We start from the raw sequence: 18,219 nt of genomic DNA on the forward strand, positions 1-18,219 counted from the left end.
TCTATTTTTTCACAAAAGTGGGCATCTGGTTTTTACCAGAATATCAAACATAGCTGTGATCCAAAATAGGTTCTATTATAGAAAGCTTTATATTTGTATTAAATATTTGTATTTGAAGTATGAGGGGAAAAGAAATGGTATAGTCCAGTTTTAACACTGGAACCTAATATTTTCTTATTTCCTTGGGCATCTCCTAATATTGATTCTAAAATGCTTCTGTCCCTGAGGACCTAGGGTAAGGCCTGCTTACAAAGGGCTGGTTGGCCATTTTACTTTATTCATAAGAACAGAAGCAAGAGAAGTGCATTCCAGGCAAAGATGGAAGGGTGCTCTCAGTAGCAAAAGAGAGATGGGGCTGAGCTACTCTTGTTTGTAGTCTTAAGAAGCCCAGTCAGCAAAATGACCCTATTTTCAATTCCACTTGAGCCCAGGACTCTGAGGAGCTGTGATTCATCCAGTTTTTCCTAAGCAAGATGGAGCAATCACTAAATTAGATTCTTGCAGCTCACTTCCTCTTGTGTCTCTGGTTAATTCCATCAACTGTGGTTAAGAAATAATTGTCTTAGGGAGAATCCAGAATCTAAGAATTAAAGAAAAAATGTCACAATTTCACCCTCTTTGCTTTTTTTCCTTCCTAACTCAAACTGCTCTAACAAGATAAAATTTAAATTATAAGATTGGCATTAACACAATCATTAATAATGAGAAACAATGACCAACTTATCAACTAACAGATGTTAGAATATTTATAAAAATCCTAGTGTGGATACCTTAGAATTCTAAGATTCACAGTATGGACACTTTTCCAGAATTGGAAGAAAAACCAGCCAGAAAGCTCATTACCCTGCATCAGCTGAAAAGTTAAGCCACAGCCTTTTCCCATAAAGTTCTGTTTCTGGGAGAATGAGATCCTCAAGGTAACTCTTCCCCCTTGATGAGGAAATCAAAGTCAAGATTAATAACAACAACTTGCAAACACTGTGATTCCTGTCCTAATTTTCCAGCACTCATAAAAGACAAGACAAAAACCCCACTCAGCACAAATCTTCTAAATGTGCCTTGCCTGAAATCAACAAGAAACAGCTCTCTGCTCTGAAGACTTCTTTCTGTCTTCTCCTGGGTAAAAACAATTTGCAACTCAGAGATTCAGACCTAGACATACAAACCCACAAATGTCTTGATCTCAGTGATACTGGGGAAAACTTTGTACACAACTTAATCCATCATTGAACCCTTTCCACTAGGGCTCCCTTTATCACACAGATTACTTTCTATCTTGAAACAAAACAAAACAAAAATCCCCATACAATCCCCACTACCCTCATCCCCAGAACACAACCCCTAGAAAACCTAGCTTGTACAATTTGCACTTAGCATGCTCTCTTCAAGGATCCTGCACACATGTACACATAGACACACATAAAGACACAGTCAATGGGAGAGGGGATCTATTTGAGGGGATAGTTTTTTCTTCTGTGTGGGCCTGGATTACTTGGGGAGGTAACATCCATCTTTTAGCATTATAGCGTGATCTCTCAGCTGGAATATGTTTGTGCAAGATGAAGGAAATAGGAATAGGAGGTGGAAAAGTCCTTTGTTTTTTCAGCAGGTGGCATTGAGAGGTGTAGATGTGTATATGGATGACTAAGGTAAGGGTGACAGACCCACACAGGAACAACATCTGGCCCCCTGGCATTCACAGGGATAAAAAGGGGGACTCTGGGTGCCTGATCACAATCTCATTTCTGTTTCCTCATTACTTTCAAATTCATTGTTTACCAGAGTACATTTCATGGAGTCACCAATTCTGTGGGATATGAAATAAAGAGGATATTGAGGTCAAGTAAGTTTAGGAAACACTGCATTAACAGAAACACTGCATTAACAGTTTACTGCAGAAGCTTTCAGACCCTTTAATATGCAAAAATAGTCTCTCTCTACATATATTCATAAATATATGTGTATATGTAGAGAAAGAATATAATCAATACACAAGGGTGATACTCAAAAATATTTAACAATGGTATGGTACAGACTCCAACCAATGAGAATGGACCTCAGCCATAACTGCTGGTACCACTGTACCTTTGAGAATGGGCTTAGGTTGAATATCAGCCCACATTGTATGCATTGTTTCCCAAAATTTTGCCCAAAGAACCCTGTTTTCATGTGTTCTCACAGAACTGGTGAGAAATACTCTGGCCAATGCTGGAGCATCATTCTCTAGGGATAGGGCCAGGGCTCATGATTCTGGCCATTGGGGTGCAGGATAGAGGCAGCCCTGGCAGTGACTACTGGTAGCACCAGCTGATAGACCTGACCATAACTGCAGCAGAGACAGATTTCAAAAGACAGATGTCCCTCGGTCCCAGCTACTTTGGGGACTTTGCCCCTGATGGGTCAGCAGATGCCTGTCCAGGTGATGTTTGCGGCCAAAGCTCTTCTCACACCGATGGCACTGGAAGGGCTTCTCCCCAGTATGGGTCAGCCAGTGTCTCACTAGGTGGTGCCTTCGGCCAAAGCTCTTCCCACATTCAGTGCACACATGGCATTTTGGCACTGGTGGGGCACGCTGCCGTTTCCTAGCCCCAGGACTCTCTCCAACCTCTTGGCCCTTGCAGGACTTGCCATCTGCATGCACTCTCTGGTGGCTGGCCAGATGGGAATTGCATCGGAAATTCTTGCCACACTCAGAACACCTGCTGGGCTTGTCATGTAGGTGGGTTTTCTGGTGCCTGATTAGGTGGTGTCTTCGTCCAAAGCTTTTCTCACACTTGAGGCAGCTATAGGGCCTCTCTCCAGTGTGTGTTTGCTGGTGCCTGGCAAGGTGGGAGCCCCACACAAACTGTTTCCCACATTGGGGGCATGTATGGGGTCTTAAGAGAGAATCCATCTCTGTGCCACATAGAAGGTTTGAGAAGCTATCTTCCTGAAGAAAAGGTGGTCCTAGGAGCATTCCTCTGGAGCTCCTGGACATTGAATCCCAGTTCTCATCCTGCTCTGGATTCCAGAGAACAGTATCTTCAGACACACTAGATAACATTCTGGGAGGTTCTGCTTCTAGTTCAGGGGTATCCCCCTCATGTTCACTTCCATCTCCTGTGGAGAAGGAAAAAGAACAACCCCAAAAAGGGAGTCACAAGATAGTACCCTAGGACCTAAGCATGATGTATGATGCCAAACCTCACTCCAGGAGGGTTGAGAGGACATATTCTAATATATAAGATAGGGTGATAGGTGTAGAGGTTCTAAAAGCCTAGGCTTAAGGAGTAGATCAGCCAAGTTTTAATCTCAGCTATCCATTTAAATTCTTAAAGCCTTAATTTCCTCTTCTGCAAAACAGGAGTAAAACACCTCTCTCCCAAGGTTATTATATAATAGCATAATATCTGCACATAGTAAGCACTTAGAAAGTGGTATATGCTATTGTTATTACTTATCAGCATTATTTATCAACTACTATTTATTACTACTAATCAACATCTTCTAACCTAAATATGGATGGAGAGAATGAAGGAAAGTGTTGCAATCATCAGTGTCAGCAATACTAGAGAGACATGGAAGACATTCCTGAAATGGTTAGGAGAATTCAACAACAACAACATCAATAGTAACAGTAACAAACATTTACTGTGTGCTTATTACTTTCTTGGCCTTGTTATATTGTTCTAATATGTTAACATATTTAATACTCAAAATAATTTAGATACGAAGAAACCAAGAAGAAGTCAACTATTTTTCCAAGGTTCCATGGACATGGTCCAGAATTCAAATCCTCAAAGTTTGATGCTGGACTGTCTTATAAACTTTTCTGTTACACTGATTTGCTTTTGAAGAAAAAGATCTCCAAACCTTTAAATGAGAGTAATATACAATAATGACACCCCAAGAACGGTGAAGGCAGCGGCTGAAAATCTATTCTAGGTCCTCACCTGTATATGTGACCCTCAGGATATCCCTCTCCTCTAAGTCCTGGGGGTCAGGGACCCATTGTTCTTCTCCTCCTTCTAGTTGAGAAAGCATGTCAAGTTTAGGAATTGGAAATCCTGCCCATGGGAAAGAAAAATAGAGATGTAAGTTAGTTCAACAGTTATCCTATATTTGTGAAAAAAACCTGTTTCCTAGATGATTTCTTGGAACTCTAGGAAAAAGCAGGCCAGATTCAAGCCTCTCTCTTGACCCCTACCATTTCTGTTAAGTCCCTCTTCTTTATCCTAGGAAATCACATTTTCTTTTCCAATTTAGTCTGTTATTTTCTACTCAAATCCTTCCAGCCCAAGTTCCCTTTCTGATCACAACTTTACTTTAGTCCTACTATAACTTCAGAACTTTACTTTAGTCCTACTGCAAACTGTCCCCACCCCACCCAATTCCCAGTCATGTCCTTGGAAACTGTCTTCCCCTAGATGGTTCCCAAGATTCTGAGGACCCAGTTCCAGATGTCTCTCTCTCTCTCTGCTTTGTAAGAACCACCCAATCCCAACCAAGAAGAACCTCAAGTTCTTTACTGCACAATTCAGCATTATTAGGTTTTTTTTTTAAAGTGATCCCTCACTTCCATTCTCTTGGGGTTAGCCCTGAGGTTCTTTCTTTGGCAGAAGCCTAGAAAGAGTCCTGAAGCAGATGGCTTTTTCTTCTCAGGGTATGCTCTTTTAGTAGGTAGGGAAGATCATGCTTACTCAGAGAGACCACTATTCCACAGTTTTCTTGCATGACATATTCTCCATAAAAGTCTGTTTGAGAGGGGTCCAGGCTCCGCCACTCTTCCTGAGAGAAGCACAGTGACACATCCTTGATGGTTACCAGGCCCTGAAACAAAATATAGCATCTCGGTCAGTAGCTGTCCCTTAAGAAAAATGTAATCTCAGTATAAAAGGCTGAGGTAGTAGAGAAGAGAGAGCAAGAGAATATCTAGGAAAAGAATTGCCTAGAGATCCCTGGGTAGGATATATGGTTTTGGTAAAGGGGAAGTGAGGAGAGGAATAAAGGTTAATGGTCAAGGAGTGAGTGAGGGTAATGTCACCAGAGAAGTTTCCCAAATAGGATCATGAGAAGTTGAGGTATCACAAACTCCTCACTCCCTCTATTTTAATGTCTACTCAATCTTTTATCACTTGCTTTACTCTTTTTATTACAGAAATTCTGTACCATCTTCTCCTTCCTCCGTAATACCCCCCCCCCTTTTATGGCAACACAAAATGATAAAAATTAAACATTCTTTCTTGTTTCTCATCATGCTATACCTTTACCATTTCAGGCAGTACAGTATGATAGTTAAGCCCAGAATATGGAGCCAAATGACTCTTAGTTTTGTTACTTATACTAGCAGTATGACCTTATACAAATACCTTAATTTCTTATTTAAAATGGGATGATTGATTTATTCTCAGAATCAAATGAGATCACACAAAGCACCCAGAGAAGAGCACACATGATAAGCACTCTGGGAGTGTCATTAATACTACTACTATTATCTTTCCTTGGCTCCTCTATTGCTTTCTGAATCTATACCTATTTTCTTCTCTAGCTTTGACCCTCTTTACATATTTCTTTTCTTCTTTTCCCTAAGTGCTTCATTATCTACCCAATCCTGTCTATATTCTTCCAAGCTTTACTTAGGTCTTCTCTTCCTAATATTTCCGTATTTATTAATTGAAGAAAGCTAATTAACTATTCTTAAAAATTCCCCTGTGGATAATAACATACCCATCCATTTAAAAACCCTATCTTTAAGAAATCACCTCTCCTTGTTGTGCCTCCATTTAATTTTCCAAGGGTATAATGTGCCCCTTGGAAAAGGATAGACTCTGTTCAGTTATAATATAAACATACCATTAGTATTCATCTGAACTAAAAAAATCAATGGGATAATATTAAAACTATAAAACTGTTTGATGAGACCTTGAGAGAGGCCAACTTTATATATCCCACCTGTGATCCAGCTGCAAGAAGGGCAGCTGCCATTTCCCAATCTCCAGTGCTCCCCTCTTGAGGAATTGCAGGAACCCAGGGAGTAGATTGAGCTGGTAAGGGGAGAGAGGAACCATTAGAGATGAATTATCCATCATTTTCCAATAAGTACTTCATTTTAGAGGAGCATAATGGTCTTATCTTCTCTAATATCTATGACCATTGATAAAATTAAAATGCATAAACGTAGACGAAGAACCCTTCACTCAAAATGTTCTGTAAGGGCATTAGGTAGCTTTTGAATTTGTATTATTTGAATGAAATTTTCATTTAGTGAAGTATTATATTACTGGGTGTGTTCTCTAATGGAAATCAGTGTTGCACTCTCTTCATCTCCCACATCCAATACCACCAATTACATACTTGCATGTGGAAGGAATAATTGTGCAAGCGACAGGAAAAGCCTAATCACATGGTTGAAGAATTCATGAGTCCTGAAAGCAGGGCAAGGAAGAAAGGACTGGTGCTGGTACTGGGTATGCTGTTTAGTCCATGATAATTTGGGGATTTTAAACTCTACTCTTTGAACAGAGATTAGGAGACTACACATTGGGTTTCCCACACATGCTGTGGGCTCTCACCCTTCTCCTGAAATGACTGTGGCTCCTCTTCAAGATCACAGCATAGGTGCTCCAGTGGCCCTGGTGCTGTTCTCCATGGCCCCTCTTCCTGGCTTCCCCTTTCCATCTGGGGCTCTGTTCCATCCAGCTGTACATTCATTGACTCCCATCCTGTCCCCAGGGCTGCTGTCTGTTCTGAAAGCATTTTTGCTCCAAGCCCAAATTGTGACCTGGAACAGATCAATATTAGCTATGCCTAAGGAAGTTATGGGGAACAGCTCCAGGGATTAATGATGAGACTGGATAAAAGGAGCTTAATGGAAGATGAACGTCAAAACTTGATGTATTCCAATCAACTGAGTCTGAGCCAAGCATCTTGGAGGAACTAAGAAACTGGCAGGTACTGAATAGCAAAGTCACTAACTGTTATTTGGGGGCCTCATGGAATAACCAAAATATCTCTGAAGCCTGAAAGAAGAATATATTTAAAAAGAACAATCCCAGAAATTCATAAGTTATTCATTTTATTTCAACAACTGAAAGTATAGGAGAGTAGGCAATTTGGAAACATGCAGGAAGGAATGTACATAGATCTGTTCTCAACAAAGATGAACGCAATCACACATAAAATTTTCTGCCATAAGTCACATTCTAATCAATTATTTCAGAATGACATGATTACTTCACATAGAAGTCCCAACCAAGTGGTGTATGTGCATTGTGAGTTCACACATCATTTTTGAGGCTTAACCAAACAGTACCTTACTAAGACACATGATATGTTACTCTCATGTAGTTAATAAGGTAGAAAGACTAATAACTTGGAAAGCAGGTTTAAGATTCCAAAACTACCCTACTAGATAAGAGAAATTGTTGGTCAATAAGAAGCTGAAGTTTAATCAGAAAAAGTAAAAAAAGAACAGTAAGTTTGTTGAGGCATAGAAAAAGAGGAAGCAGTGCTTCTACAATGACCTTAGGGTGAATTAATAGCCCTGTGATTTGAGACACAGGGACAAACCTGTTTGTTTGGAAGGTACCAGTCATATCTCATTAGAAAAATAAATTCAATTTTAAAAAAAGGGTATGAAGAAGCCAGTATGTATTCAATGGAACAAACTAAAGTACAGAAAGGGATAGGAAACAGTCATTGGAAAAGGTAGAACCTAGTTTTCTCTTTTTTGGAGAAGGCTGATGAATGGAGCTACTAATGCATAAAAAGAGAGGTGTTTTCTATCCTCTCTGAATCGAACAGAAGAAGTGGGTTTTGATTACAAAAGAAGATTTAGGTTAGATTTTTTTCTTAATTAACAATCTTGTGCACAAGACCAGGTTGTGTACTCTTACATTCCTTAGTCATCTTAAGAACAGGACAGGCTCCATTTGGGAAATAGTCTATTAGAAGACTTCACTTTAAGCCTTTCTGTTCTTGTGCTTCCTTTCTGCTTGGTAACATATTTTTGTGATACTTATTCAATATCGAAGTAGTAAGAGCCAGAGAAAGACTTCCAAGAACAGATCAGAACCTTGGTAGATATTCTGGCTCATGCACATCCATTCAATAACATTTGCAAGAACCAGAAGGCCAGGATAGGTTATCAACAGATGTCAAGTCATTTTTCTTTTTTCTTTTTTTGCCTATTTGGCTTTAACGAAAGAGGTAGGTGGGAACCTTAAACCCAATGCAAAGGAAGAACAGATTCCCCTTTCATCTCAGAGGTCCAAAGATGGCTCAGGGCCACATGGGAACAGAATCCTGGATAGATTCCCAGTTTAGGAGGTTTCCTTTTCAGAAACTTCCCATAAGGAAAATTCCCAATAAAGAGAAACTTCCATTTTAGCTTTCTTGTATGAATTCCTGTCCCTGTCTTCTCTTTGCTTTCATCAAAGTACCAGTTTTCCCTCTTCACTCTAAGCCTTCCTGTTCTTGTGCTCCTTCAGCAAATCCTCCTCCTAGGGTTCTGCTTCTAGCTAAATATCTGGACACCTGTCTCAAATCCTTTCCTCCTCTCCTCCAGAAGAAAAGTCTCTTGATGAGAAGCTTCTTTCTGCAGAGTACACTGGACCAGTTATGAGTCTCTTGATATCACTGACAGAAAACCTATGGAAGAGCTGGCAAAAATCTCAGCAAAGGAAGGGGTGGGTACCTGTCCCCAGCTTACATTTCCTAAGATGTTCATGGCAGAACCAGCACCTGGGCTGTGAAGGGGCAGCCTTAACTTGGTTTCTCCTGGTTCCAGATAATCCCATGCCTATTGGAGTCTGGGTTCTGGGGCTTTACTTTTCCCTTTTCCTGATATAGCTGGATGACAAGGTATCTGTAGAAAGAAGTTTTTGCACCCACTGCTGTTGTACAGAAAAAGGGCCATGTTATCAAAAAGAGTGGCCCAAGGGCACAGGGACGAGTTGCGCTGTGGCTGTCAAGAAAATCTTGGCCCCTGCAACGGGTGGGGCATGGGCGGGATGGGAGCCTGTTCGGGAGTAAGGTTGCTTCTTTCCTCCTTCTTGTCACACTGCCCCCGGAGAGGGTCAGATTTCAGAGAATCCGAGCAAGGCAGAATTGGAGCGGGGGAAAGTGAGGTCAGAAAACAGGTTTCCTCTGAGCAGGGGCTTGAGCAAGTGAAGAGAAAGGGTGCCTTGGGGTAACCGGTATGCGAGTGACAGCGACAGGAGCCTGCAGGGGCCTGACAGCGACGATGGGAACTGCGAGACCGGGCGAGGGGCGGGCACAGAATGTCAGCGGTGTCCCTCGGGAAAGACAGCGACCGGGAGGCCGCATCGTTCCTCCTCCCCGCCCCCATGGGTGACCGTGCCCCCCGGCCCCCGNCGGTGTCTGGCCTGCGGGGCGCGGGACCCGTGCCAGGGTGGCCGCCGGCCCGCGCGGTTCCGCCACTGACCATCTTCTGTCCTGGCCACTGAGCTTCCCACGGGGTTCTCGGCACCTGGCTTCATTGATTACCTTGAATTTATAACCTCCCGTTAGAGGCTGGACCCCGCGCTGTGAGAGCCATTTCTCAAGCCCCGTCTAGAATTTGGCAAGAAACCTACAGCCTCTAGGTGTCAAGACAGTGAGGGGTGAAGGCTGGAGAGGGCACTGGGAGAGTCATTAGTTCTCAGTGAGGGGTGGGTAGTTCCTTCAGGTGGACTTCACCAAGATGGTGCGCTCTAAAGCAGGCCTGTGGCTGCATTGTCCCCCTAGCCACATGTGGCATCTGAGCTCCTGAAATGTGGCTCGTCTGGATGGAGATGTACTGTAAGGTTAACATGCACACCAAAGACGACTTCATTTTAAAACAAGAAAAAAAGAGCTCACAAGTGATATTTCACCTACTTTTAACTTTTTTAAATGTGACAACTGAAAGTTTCTTTTTAAATTTATTTTTTCAGAAAAAGAAGATCCAGGCAGCACTTTTAATTATGTCATTATAATGTGGCCACTAAACGTTTCTAAATGACAAATGTGACTTGTATTAAATCTCTTAGATAGTGTTAACTTGAACTATTAAGATGGCTTGATAGGAAAAGATGAGAAAGGCCTGAAAAAGAGAATAAATACATTACTGTTAGAATCTGTTTGCAACCAGTAAGTCACATTCACGTTCGTTATTTCATTGGTTATTATTTCATTATCACAATAGTTTTGTTGTTATGGGCTGATTTGAAAATTAGCCCAGACTTATCCCATTTTGTTTAGACACCTCATCCTGTGTGAAATTGTCCCCCTTCCCCATGAGCCCACTCTTATAGAAGGCTAAAACCTCCACCCCCAACTACTTGTACCCTGACCACAATATCCTAGCTCTGTGGGACTAATGCAAAGTTGGTTTTCTGATAATGTAATTTCTGAGAGTATGACCACATGATTCTTTTTTTGTAACTTTTCCACCTTATGAAATGTATCTTTTGATTATAATCGCCTCTCCTGCCACCCTTCTTTGTGGTTTTAGTCCTTGTAAGCTTGTTCCTATCCTGGATTGTAGTGGGGGGTTAAAGAACTGCTTGGTCTCTGTACTCTTGACCCCGGGGAATAAGTCCTTTGTCTTTGCTTCAAAAAGCCCCAGAGTTTTATTTTGGGATTTTGGAAATAGCATCTTAACACTGTAAAATTTTACATCCTATTTAAAATAAGTAACTCACTAAGGTCATGTATGACAATCATTCCTTTAATACATATTTATTTTATGCCATAATGCCAGATGATGTAAGAAAATGATGCAAATCAAAGAAAGGACTCAGTCTGTGGAAGCACATGCCACCAAATATTTTGCAATAAAATATAATAGATGTTAAAACAGAGCGTATACTCCACACTAAGAGTATATGGGTAGTGGGTGAGGAGTTAATAGGATGATGGACAGTACAGATAATATATGGCAAAGAAAAGTGATAATATATGGGAGGGAGGTCAGGAAAGGTCTCAGAAATCACAGAGGAGTGGGGAGGGCTCTATAATGAGAAAGAGGAGAAAGTGCTAGACATTTAGTTGAGAAAAGATACAGAGCATATTCTAGGAGCAGATCATGAAATGTGTGGGGGTAATAGTAGAGCCAGAATTTGTATTCCAGGTCCTAGAACTAAGTTCAGAGGTTCTTTTCAATTATGCTACTACTGGTGATAGATATAAGATGTGTTAAACAGGGTAGGCTAACAATGCTGTATCAGTTGCTTAACTCCATAAAGGCTTGTATTGTACAAGTCACAGTGTGTTGCTGGTTGGTTGGGGCCAGTAGGTGGGGGGTCTTTTCTTGCATTCGCAAAAGGACCCAGCTCCTTTCATCTAGTGGCTCCACATCCCCATGGCCTTAGAATAACACCATCTGTGGGCTTCAGATAAGGGAAGAGAGCTGTGGCTGAACCAACGGCAGTATTAATGACATACATAATTTTCACCACTTTCTCTTAATCAGATTTCATGTGTGTGGTCATATGGCGCCACCTATCTATAGGGTAGCTGGGAAGTAAAATGTGTGTGCCTAGTAGAAAAGGAAATGGGGTTTGATGAACACTTCGGCATTTCCTCTGTCACACAATTTTAAATTGAACATAACCCAACACTTAAATTGACTTTACCTGAAAAGAGTATTTGGAAAGAGCTGGTAAAGATTATTTTAGCCCAGATTTTCCTCTCCTCTTTGGGAAACAAACTAGTGTAAGATGGTATCTTAAACTAGAAAAACAAAATAAAAAAGGAGGCAAATAGGCTTTGGCCTGATGAAGAGTTAGTGGGTCATTAATATTTAATAAATATCTACTTTATGCAAGATAATTGTCTTAAACATCACAGGGAATAAATGTAAAATATCCTTATATTTAGCTTTGGTGTGTTGTCTTCTTAACCATCAAGCAACATACTCTGTGAAGCATAGACATTATTTCTGCATATGTTCAGGAGCATTAAGTGAGCAAGGAGGCAAAATAGAAAATTGAGCCCTGGTCTGACTTCTAATCTAGTACATCTGTTGCAGAGTGTTACCTTACCTTTCACAGTAACTTCTTTGTATAGAAGTCCACACCCCTATGCAATATTGCAAAGTGGGGTGATTAAACATGCAAATAAAAGCAGGCTAATGATTATATCTTTTGCAGATTTTCTGGTGGAAGAGTTTCAGGGTCACCTTTGAAGGTGAAATGTAGGAAAGGTATCCTACATAACATCAGAAAGCAGAAATAGACATGCTTTGGCATGAAGAATTCACAGATGTGGAGTATTAGTCTAGAGTAGGGAAGAAATGAAATGCAGTAGATAAAGTAGCATGTCAAGGGTTTTTTATTTTTCCATGTTAGGTGAAAAGAGCCACTATTTTTGTATTTGTAAGGAAGTAATTTACTTGATAGTATTAATCATATCACCACAAGGAAACTTGGTGGTTCTGGGCTGCCCTGTTGATGAAGTTCTGCTAACAACAAAATGGAATGAGTTGGGCCCACAGCTGAATGTGGAATATAGGCTTTCTTTGGACAATAACAGTATTCTTTCTGGACATCAGAGAGAGGTCTCAGACCTGCAGGGTTCCAAGTTCTCTATTAGACTTCTAAATATCTTAAGAGACAGCCTTTTATATATCAGGCTTGGTTCCATTGTTTCTAAACTCTTGTTCTGCTGTGGTTTAGATAAGAAAGCACAAGGCAGGTGTTTGCCTATTTAGTTACCAAAGTTCTTTTATTTGGCAGTTGATTGAAATGAATTATAGTCTAGCTTATAAACGTCAGTTCAGCCATAATGAAACCAGGCTCCCAATAGCTAGTTAGAACCTAACCATCATTTATGATGCTGCTTTTTCTCCAAAGTTTTGAAGCTTCTCACCAAAGATGAATTTTCTACCAACAGGGTAGTACAAACAGTTGCTTCCTTGATGACCACAATTATGAAGGAGAAGGGGAAGGCTGAGGTAAGTCTTGGGTTAGGACTCCTGATGAGGAAGGGTAAGAGCTCTCTCTAGTCATTAGCATATAATTATAGTTGATATTTGTAAGATACTTTACAGTTCACAGAATGCTTTTGTATACATGTGATAATCATAACTCAGCAGGATAAATTATTTTTATGCCTAGTTTAGTGTCAAAAAAGTGGTGATTGAGATATTTAAAATTCTAGACCCACCACTTTTTATTTCTGTAATTCTAGGCAGGTTTACCTATAAAAATTTCAGTTTCCTGTACAGTGAATATCATTATACCTAAATCTTAGAGTAGAATTGCAGGATAAAAGAGATGATAAAAATGGTTAATACATAGGAAAAAATCAACAAGTGATAAGACCTAGGAATTGAAGTTGGACAATGGGTGAGGAGTTAGTAGGATGATGAACAGTACAAAGATAGAATGAAAAGATAAAATTTATTTCTGAGTCTCAGAAGATTGATTGGAATAGAGTTAGCTGGAGGAGTGGAGGACAGAGTGGGATGCTTAAATTGGAGATATGGATGGGTAGCATTTATTGATAATAACTAAGTACAGAGTCTGACTATGAGAGTAAGTGACTGAGGTGGTGGGCAAGATCATTCAAGACAGGAGAAAATCCAGAAACTAAAAAGCTAGGGTGCTATAGTGTCCTTCAAAAGTTCATGGAATGGATAATCCCCAAGTGAATATATTAATGGTATTTAGGGGTGAGGCCTTTGGGAGATAATTAGGATTAGATGAGCTCATGAAAATAAAGTCCCCATGATTGCAGTAGTGGCTTTATAAGGAGAGGAGAAGCAACCTAAACTAGCATGTTTGCTCTGTCTCGCCATGTGATACCCCTGCCATATTATTATGTATCAAGAACACCTTTACCAGATGCTGAGCAGGTGCCAGTGCCAGGCTCTTGGACTTGCCATCCTCCAGGACCTTGAGCTGAATAAATTTGTAGTCTTTATAAATTACCCAGTCTAGGATATTTCATTAAAACAACAGAAAAACAGACTAAGACGGGAATTTGGTACCAAGAATGGAATTGTGCTAGAAAAAGATTGTATTGTTGTGAACAGAATGCTAAGAGAAATTCCAGGAGGACTCAAAATAGACTAGGGGAATATCTGAACTGTCTTAGACATAAGTTGTTACCTGAGTCCTAGACCAGATTACCTGATTCTGGAGATCCCAGTGATAGGTGGCATACAGACATGAGCAGTGGGAACATGAGGTTGGGGGATGGTTCTTTGGGTTGGGTTTACTGTGCTTACCTCTCCCCCAACAAACATGCTTTTTTTCCGAAGGGCAATCTGTGTGAGGCCATGCTAGTACTGCCTGAATGTAGGATATCAAAAGATACCCTACATTCCCCCAGAAACAATCTGGTTTTTACAGGAGAAATCAGGACCAAAGGGCTCCTCACAGCAGATAAGAAGAACACAAGTTATCCTAAAAGGGTGCAGGGGTGGGGTGCTTTTGAGATCTTTATACAGATCAGATTCCAGGACTTGAGAAGACAGGACAATTAAAAGCAAAGCCCCCAAGCCATAAAATCTGTAAGAATAAGTTCCAATTAGAACTGGTCAGCACAGACTGAGGTGACTCAAAGTTGCCTTGGGTCTTTAAGGTGTCATTATAATAGCAAAATCTCTCCTCCATGGGGTAAGACCATGAGCAGTGGGACTTGACAACAATCCTGCTGCGAGTCACCAGTCAAAAGGTAGACCTGGGTGGAACTCTCTGGAAACTTTCCTGGTATCCCCAATAAACTGTAGGGCAGGAGGATTGTGCCATCCCTCTCCTCTCTGAGAGGACCCTCTCTTTCTCTTGAGTGTCCTCTTTCCTTCTTTTCTACCCCTCCTCGTAAAATCAAGCCTGCTACTCTGAGTGACTTGTCTGAAATCTTTCAGGCAGGTCCCAAGAACCAGTGACTGAGGATATCCATGATCACTTCAGTTCTGTAGATCCTCTTGGTCTGCAACACCAACAAATCTGGTCCAGCTATTTACCACCAAAACCAAAAGGATAAAGTAATGGTGAAAATCAGGGTGGGGGGAAGCTTTAACCAATGGAGTATATTGGGAAAGCAAGTGAGAATAAGTGTCTCAGCTCAGTCTTCAGGGTACTGACATGAACTTTAGGTTTTAAACAGAGGAATAATTGGGGCTTGGGGCAAGAGATAGGCGTAATTAAATCTTCCTGGTCAAACAGTGGTCTGGTTGATCATTACCTTGGTTCTGATTCTACTAGTCAGCTCCACAGAAATCCTTATCACTTGGGAGGGCAATTTCCACTTGTTGTTTGGGATATTATCTATCAGACCTGTAGTCCTAGAAGAGGCCAATTCAGTTCTCATGAGATGATGGCTCCTGATTTTTCTTTTTGTTTTGGAGGGGGGCAGTCTCATTTTGGGGCGATCTGCCTACAAGGTTTTGTGTTCCTGGAAGTATAGGGCAATGACTGAAGTCATCCAAGAGCCACCCCAGAGGTCTGAAACAGGATACTGTAAAAGCAAGCAGTTGTATGTCCCTTCAAAACTTGAAAATACCTTAGTTACTCTTATCTTGGTGTCCTCAGTCTTGAAGGTGAACAAGATAGGTTAGATAAACTTAAGGCTAGTAACCCTTGTATTAGCATGCGTACATGCAGGGCTGAGCAGGAATCTGACCCAAAGTTTAAAGTAAGGAAGGAAGCAAATATAAAAATGAAGGCAGAGATGTCAGGCCTTTATCCTACTTTTAGTTACCTTTGGGCATCTGCAAGCACAATTGAATAGTGAATGCTTTTATTAAAAGCAGCTTCTAATTCTCTGTTATATATCTAAGTGGTTTTAACCAGAATGTTGATGAAAATGACCATAAAGGCCAATGTGACAAGGTCTCAAGTGGAACGGAGAAAGAAAGTATTGGAAACTGGAATAAAAACAATCTTTGTTATAAAGTGACAAAGAACTTGGCTGCATGTGTTCATGACCTAGTACTGTATGAAATGCAGAACTCAAGAGAGATGAACTAGGATATCTGACAAAAGAAATTTTTAAGCAGCAAAGAATTCAGGCTGCTGCATGGCTTATTTTAAAAGTGTACAGTGAAATGAGAGACCAGAGGGATCACTTACAGACAGAATTTATAATTAAAAGGGAAGCAGGGCAGGAAGAGTTGGAAAATTCTCAACCTGGCCATGTGGTAGACAATGAGAGAGCATTTTCAGGAGAGGAAATCAAGGGTGTAGCTGAGCAACCAATTGCTAAAGAAATTAGTACGGATAGAAGGGATCTTTAATAAAACGGGAGAAAGAATCTGAAGGCATTCAGATTGTGAAGGCTGTACCTTCCATCACAGACCCAGGAGCTCTAGGAGGGCAGAATGGCTTGAGGGGATTGACCTCCATGGGCTTGCTACCCAAGACCACCCCAAGTCTCTGTTTCTCACCTTTCTTCCTCACTCTAGCTGTGGCTCAAGTGTGACTCAACCTGCTACTCTGGAAGACACAAACCATGAACCTTGGTGGCATCTATGTGATATTAATTCTGCAAGCACACAGAATTAGCTGTAGGAGTGAGGCTTCCTCTTACTTGGATTTCAAAGGCTAACATGGATGGTTTGGGAACCTAGGCAGAGACATAAATTTCAAGTTTATACCTTACTCAGTCTTAGGCATCTTGTTGTAGCAACAGAAAACAGACTAAGAAACAGGAATAGTGTTCAAAATATTTAACTACCAGTTCTAGTCTGGACATGGATTCATCCAACAGATGTAGCCTGTAGCACTGGTGTAGGGTCCTGGAGACAACATGTTATACAAGGCAATTCCCTTTGGTTTGGGTTTCTGAATGTGGAATTAATCCTAGTAGAAAGACCAGAGCATTGGGGATTGACACTTAAGTGTCATGAAGCTATAAAAGCATTTCAGTATTTTAGCAAGCAATGAAATTGTACTTGTGCATATTTATATGCTATAGATGAATTGTCCACATGGATGTTGAAGTCACCAGGAATGATGATGGGGTTATGGAGAGTGGGATAGTAAGCCAGTTGATGGAATTTCTAGTGAAAGGAGAATGATCAGGAATATGGTAGGTGACAATAACAAGGAGGGGTAATGTGTGGAATGGTTTGAATGGCATGTGCTTCAACCTAGCTAAACATTTAGGAAGAAGGAGAGAAATGGTACTTAATGTGGCAATAAGAAGCAAAGTGAATATGTTCTCTACTTCTAACCTTAAGTGGAATAAAGCAGTAGCTTTATAAACCCTCCCCCCCTCCACACACACACATCATGGTTTGTTTTTTTTTTTTTTTTTTTTTTTGTGGTGCTAGGGATTGAATCCAGGGCCTCATGCATGCTAGGCAAGTGCTTTACCCCTTGGCTATGCCCAAATTCTTAATTATGATTTTTAAAGTCTGTGTCCATGGTACAAAAGTAAGTTTTTATCCAATACCTATTCCACAATCACTTAATTCTTTTTTTTAGTACTTTCTTCCATTTGACTTGTATAAACTTTAGAGATTGTTTACCAATACAGTCACATACAATTATATAATACTTTCACACAAATGATAACATAGACTACACTCCATTTTGAAATTTATCTTTTTTTACTTATCTATCTCAAAGATAATTCCATATTATTATTATAAAATTGCACAATTTATTCATTTATTTGTAGTGCTAGGGATAAAACCCAGGACCTCACAATCTACCACTGAGTTACAGCACCAGCCCAGCTAAAGTTGCCTGATTTTAAAAGGATGTCTAGTAGTCTATTATATGGAAATATTATAATTTACTTAATTTGTTCTTTAGAGATGGCTGTATCCAACATTCCAGCATTTCTGCATTCAACAAATACCTATGGAATGTCTATTATGGGCCAGGAATTCTTGTGGGTGCTTAGGAAGACATTAGCAAAAGAACAGAGTTTCTGCTTGCATAGAAAAATGTAACAATCATTCTTGTACATGACTTCTTTTCTAAACTTACAAGAATATATGTTAGATAAATTCCTAAAGAATAAATATACTTGATCACAGCAAGTGTGTGTGTGTGTGTGTGTGTGTGTGTGTGTGTTGGGATTGAACCCAGGGTTTCACACTTACTAAGCACACACTCTATCACCATGTTACACAACCCCAGATCCATTTATTTATTTATTTATTTATTTATTTATTTATTTATACCAGGGATAGAACTCAGGGGCACTTGATCACTGAGCCACATACCTAGCCCTATTTTGTATTTTATTTAGAGACAGGGTCTCATTGAGTTGCTTAATGCCTCACTTTTGCTGTAAAGC

General features: G+C 40.4%; 1 protein-coding gene across 2 annotated transcripts; it reads right to left on the reverse strand.

Moving 5' to 3' along the window:
• Positions 1-485: 485 nt before the first annotated feature.
• Positions 486-8,949, reverse strand: Znf641 (zinc finger protein 641). 2 transcript variants are annotated; one of them, XR_007347393.1, is made up of 7 exons: positions 6,552-8,949; positions 5,932-6,023; positions 4,680-4,809; positions 3,933-4,046; positions 2,322-3,099; positions 844-930; positions 486-580 (listed from the first exon to the last, which is right to left on the reverse strand). XR_007347393.1 is itself a non-coding variant. In XM_015493281.2 (5 exons), the coding sequence occupies exons 1-5, from the start codon at positions 6,733-6,735 to the stop codon at positions 2,345-2,347; spliced, it is 1,275 nt and encodes a 424-aa protein (XP_015348767.1). In that variant the 5' UTR covers positions 6,736-8,946; the 3' UTR covers positions 1,432-2,344. The 2 variants fall into 2 exon arrangements, 1 of the variants encoding a protein (XP_015348767.1); XM_015493281.2 differs by lacking the exons at positions 486-580; positions 844-930 and having other exon boundaries at positions 1,432-3,099; positions 6,552-8,946.
• Between the last annotated feature and the right edge of the window lie 9,270 nt (positions 8,950-18,219).

The sequence above is a fragment of the Marmota marmota genome, unplaced genomic scaffold, assembly GCF_001458135.2.
Source record: "Marmota marmota marmota unplaced genomic scaffold, marMar, whole genome shotgun sequence".
Taxonomy (NCBI): domain Eukaryota; kingdom Metazoa; phylum Chordata; class Mammalia; order Rodentia; family Sciuridae; genus Marmota; species Marmota marmota.

Bases quoted from the DNA above. Each gene is read 5' to 3' on its own strand.
- Znf641 (XM_015493281.2), bottom strand. From the start codon at position 6,735: ATGCTTTCAGAACAGACAGCAGCCCTGGGGACAGGATGGGAGTCAATG. The intron at 6,024-6,551 runs GTGAGAGCCCAC...TCCCCTTACCAG, and splicing joins ACAGTCATTTCAGGAGAAGG to CTCAATCTACTCCCTGGGTT. The intron at 3,100-3,932 runs GTGAGGACCTAG...CCTTCTCCACAG, and splicing joins CCTGAGGGTCACATATACAG to GAGATGGAAGTGAACATGAG.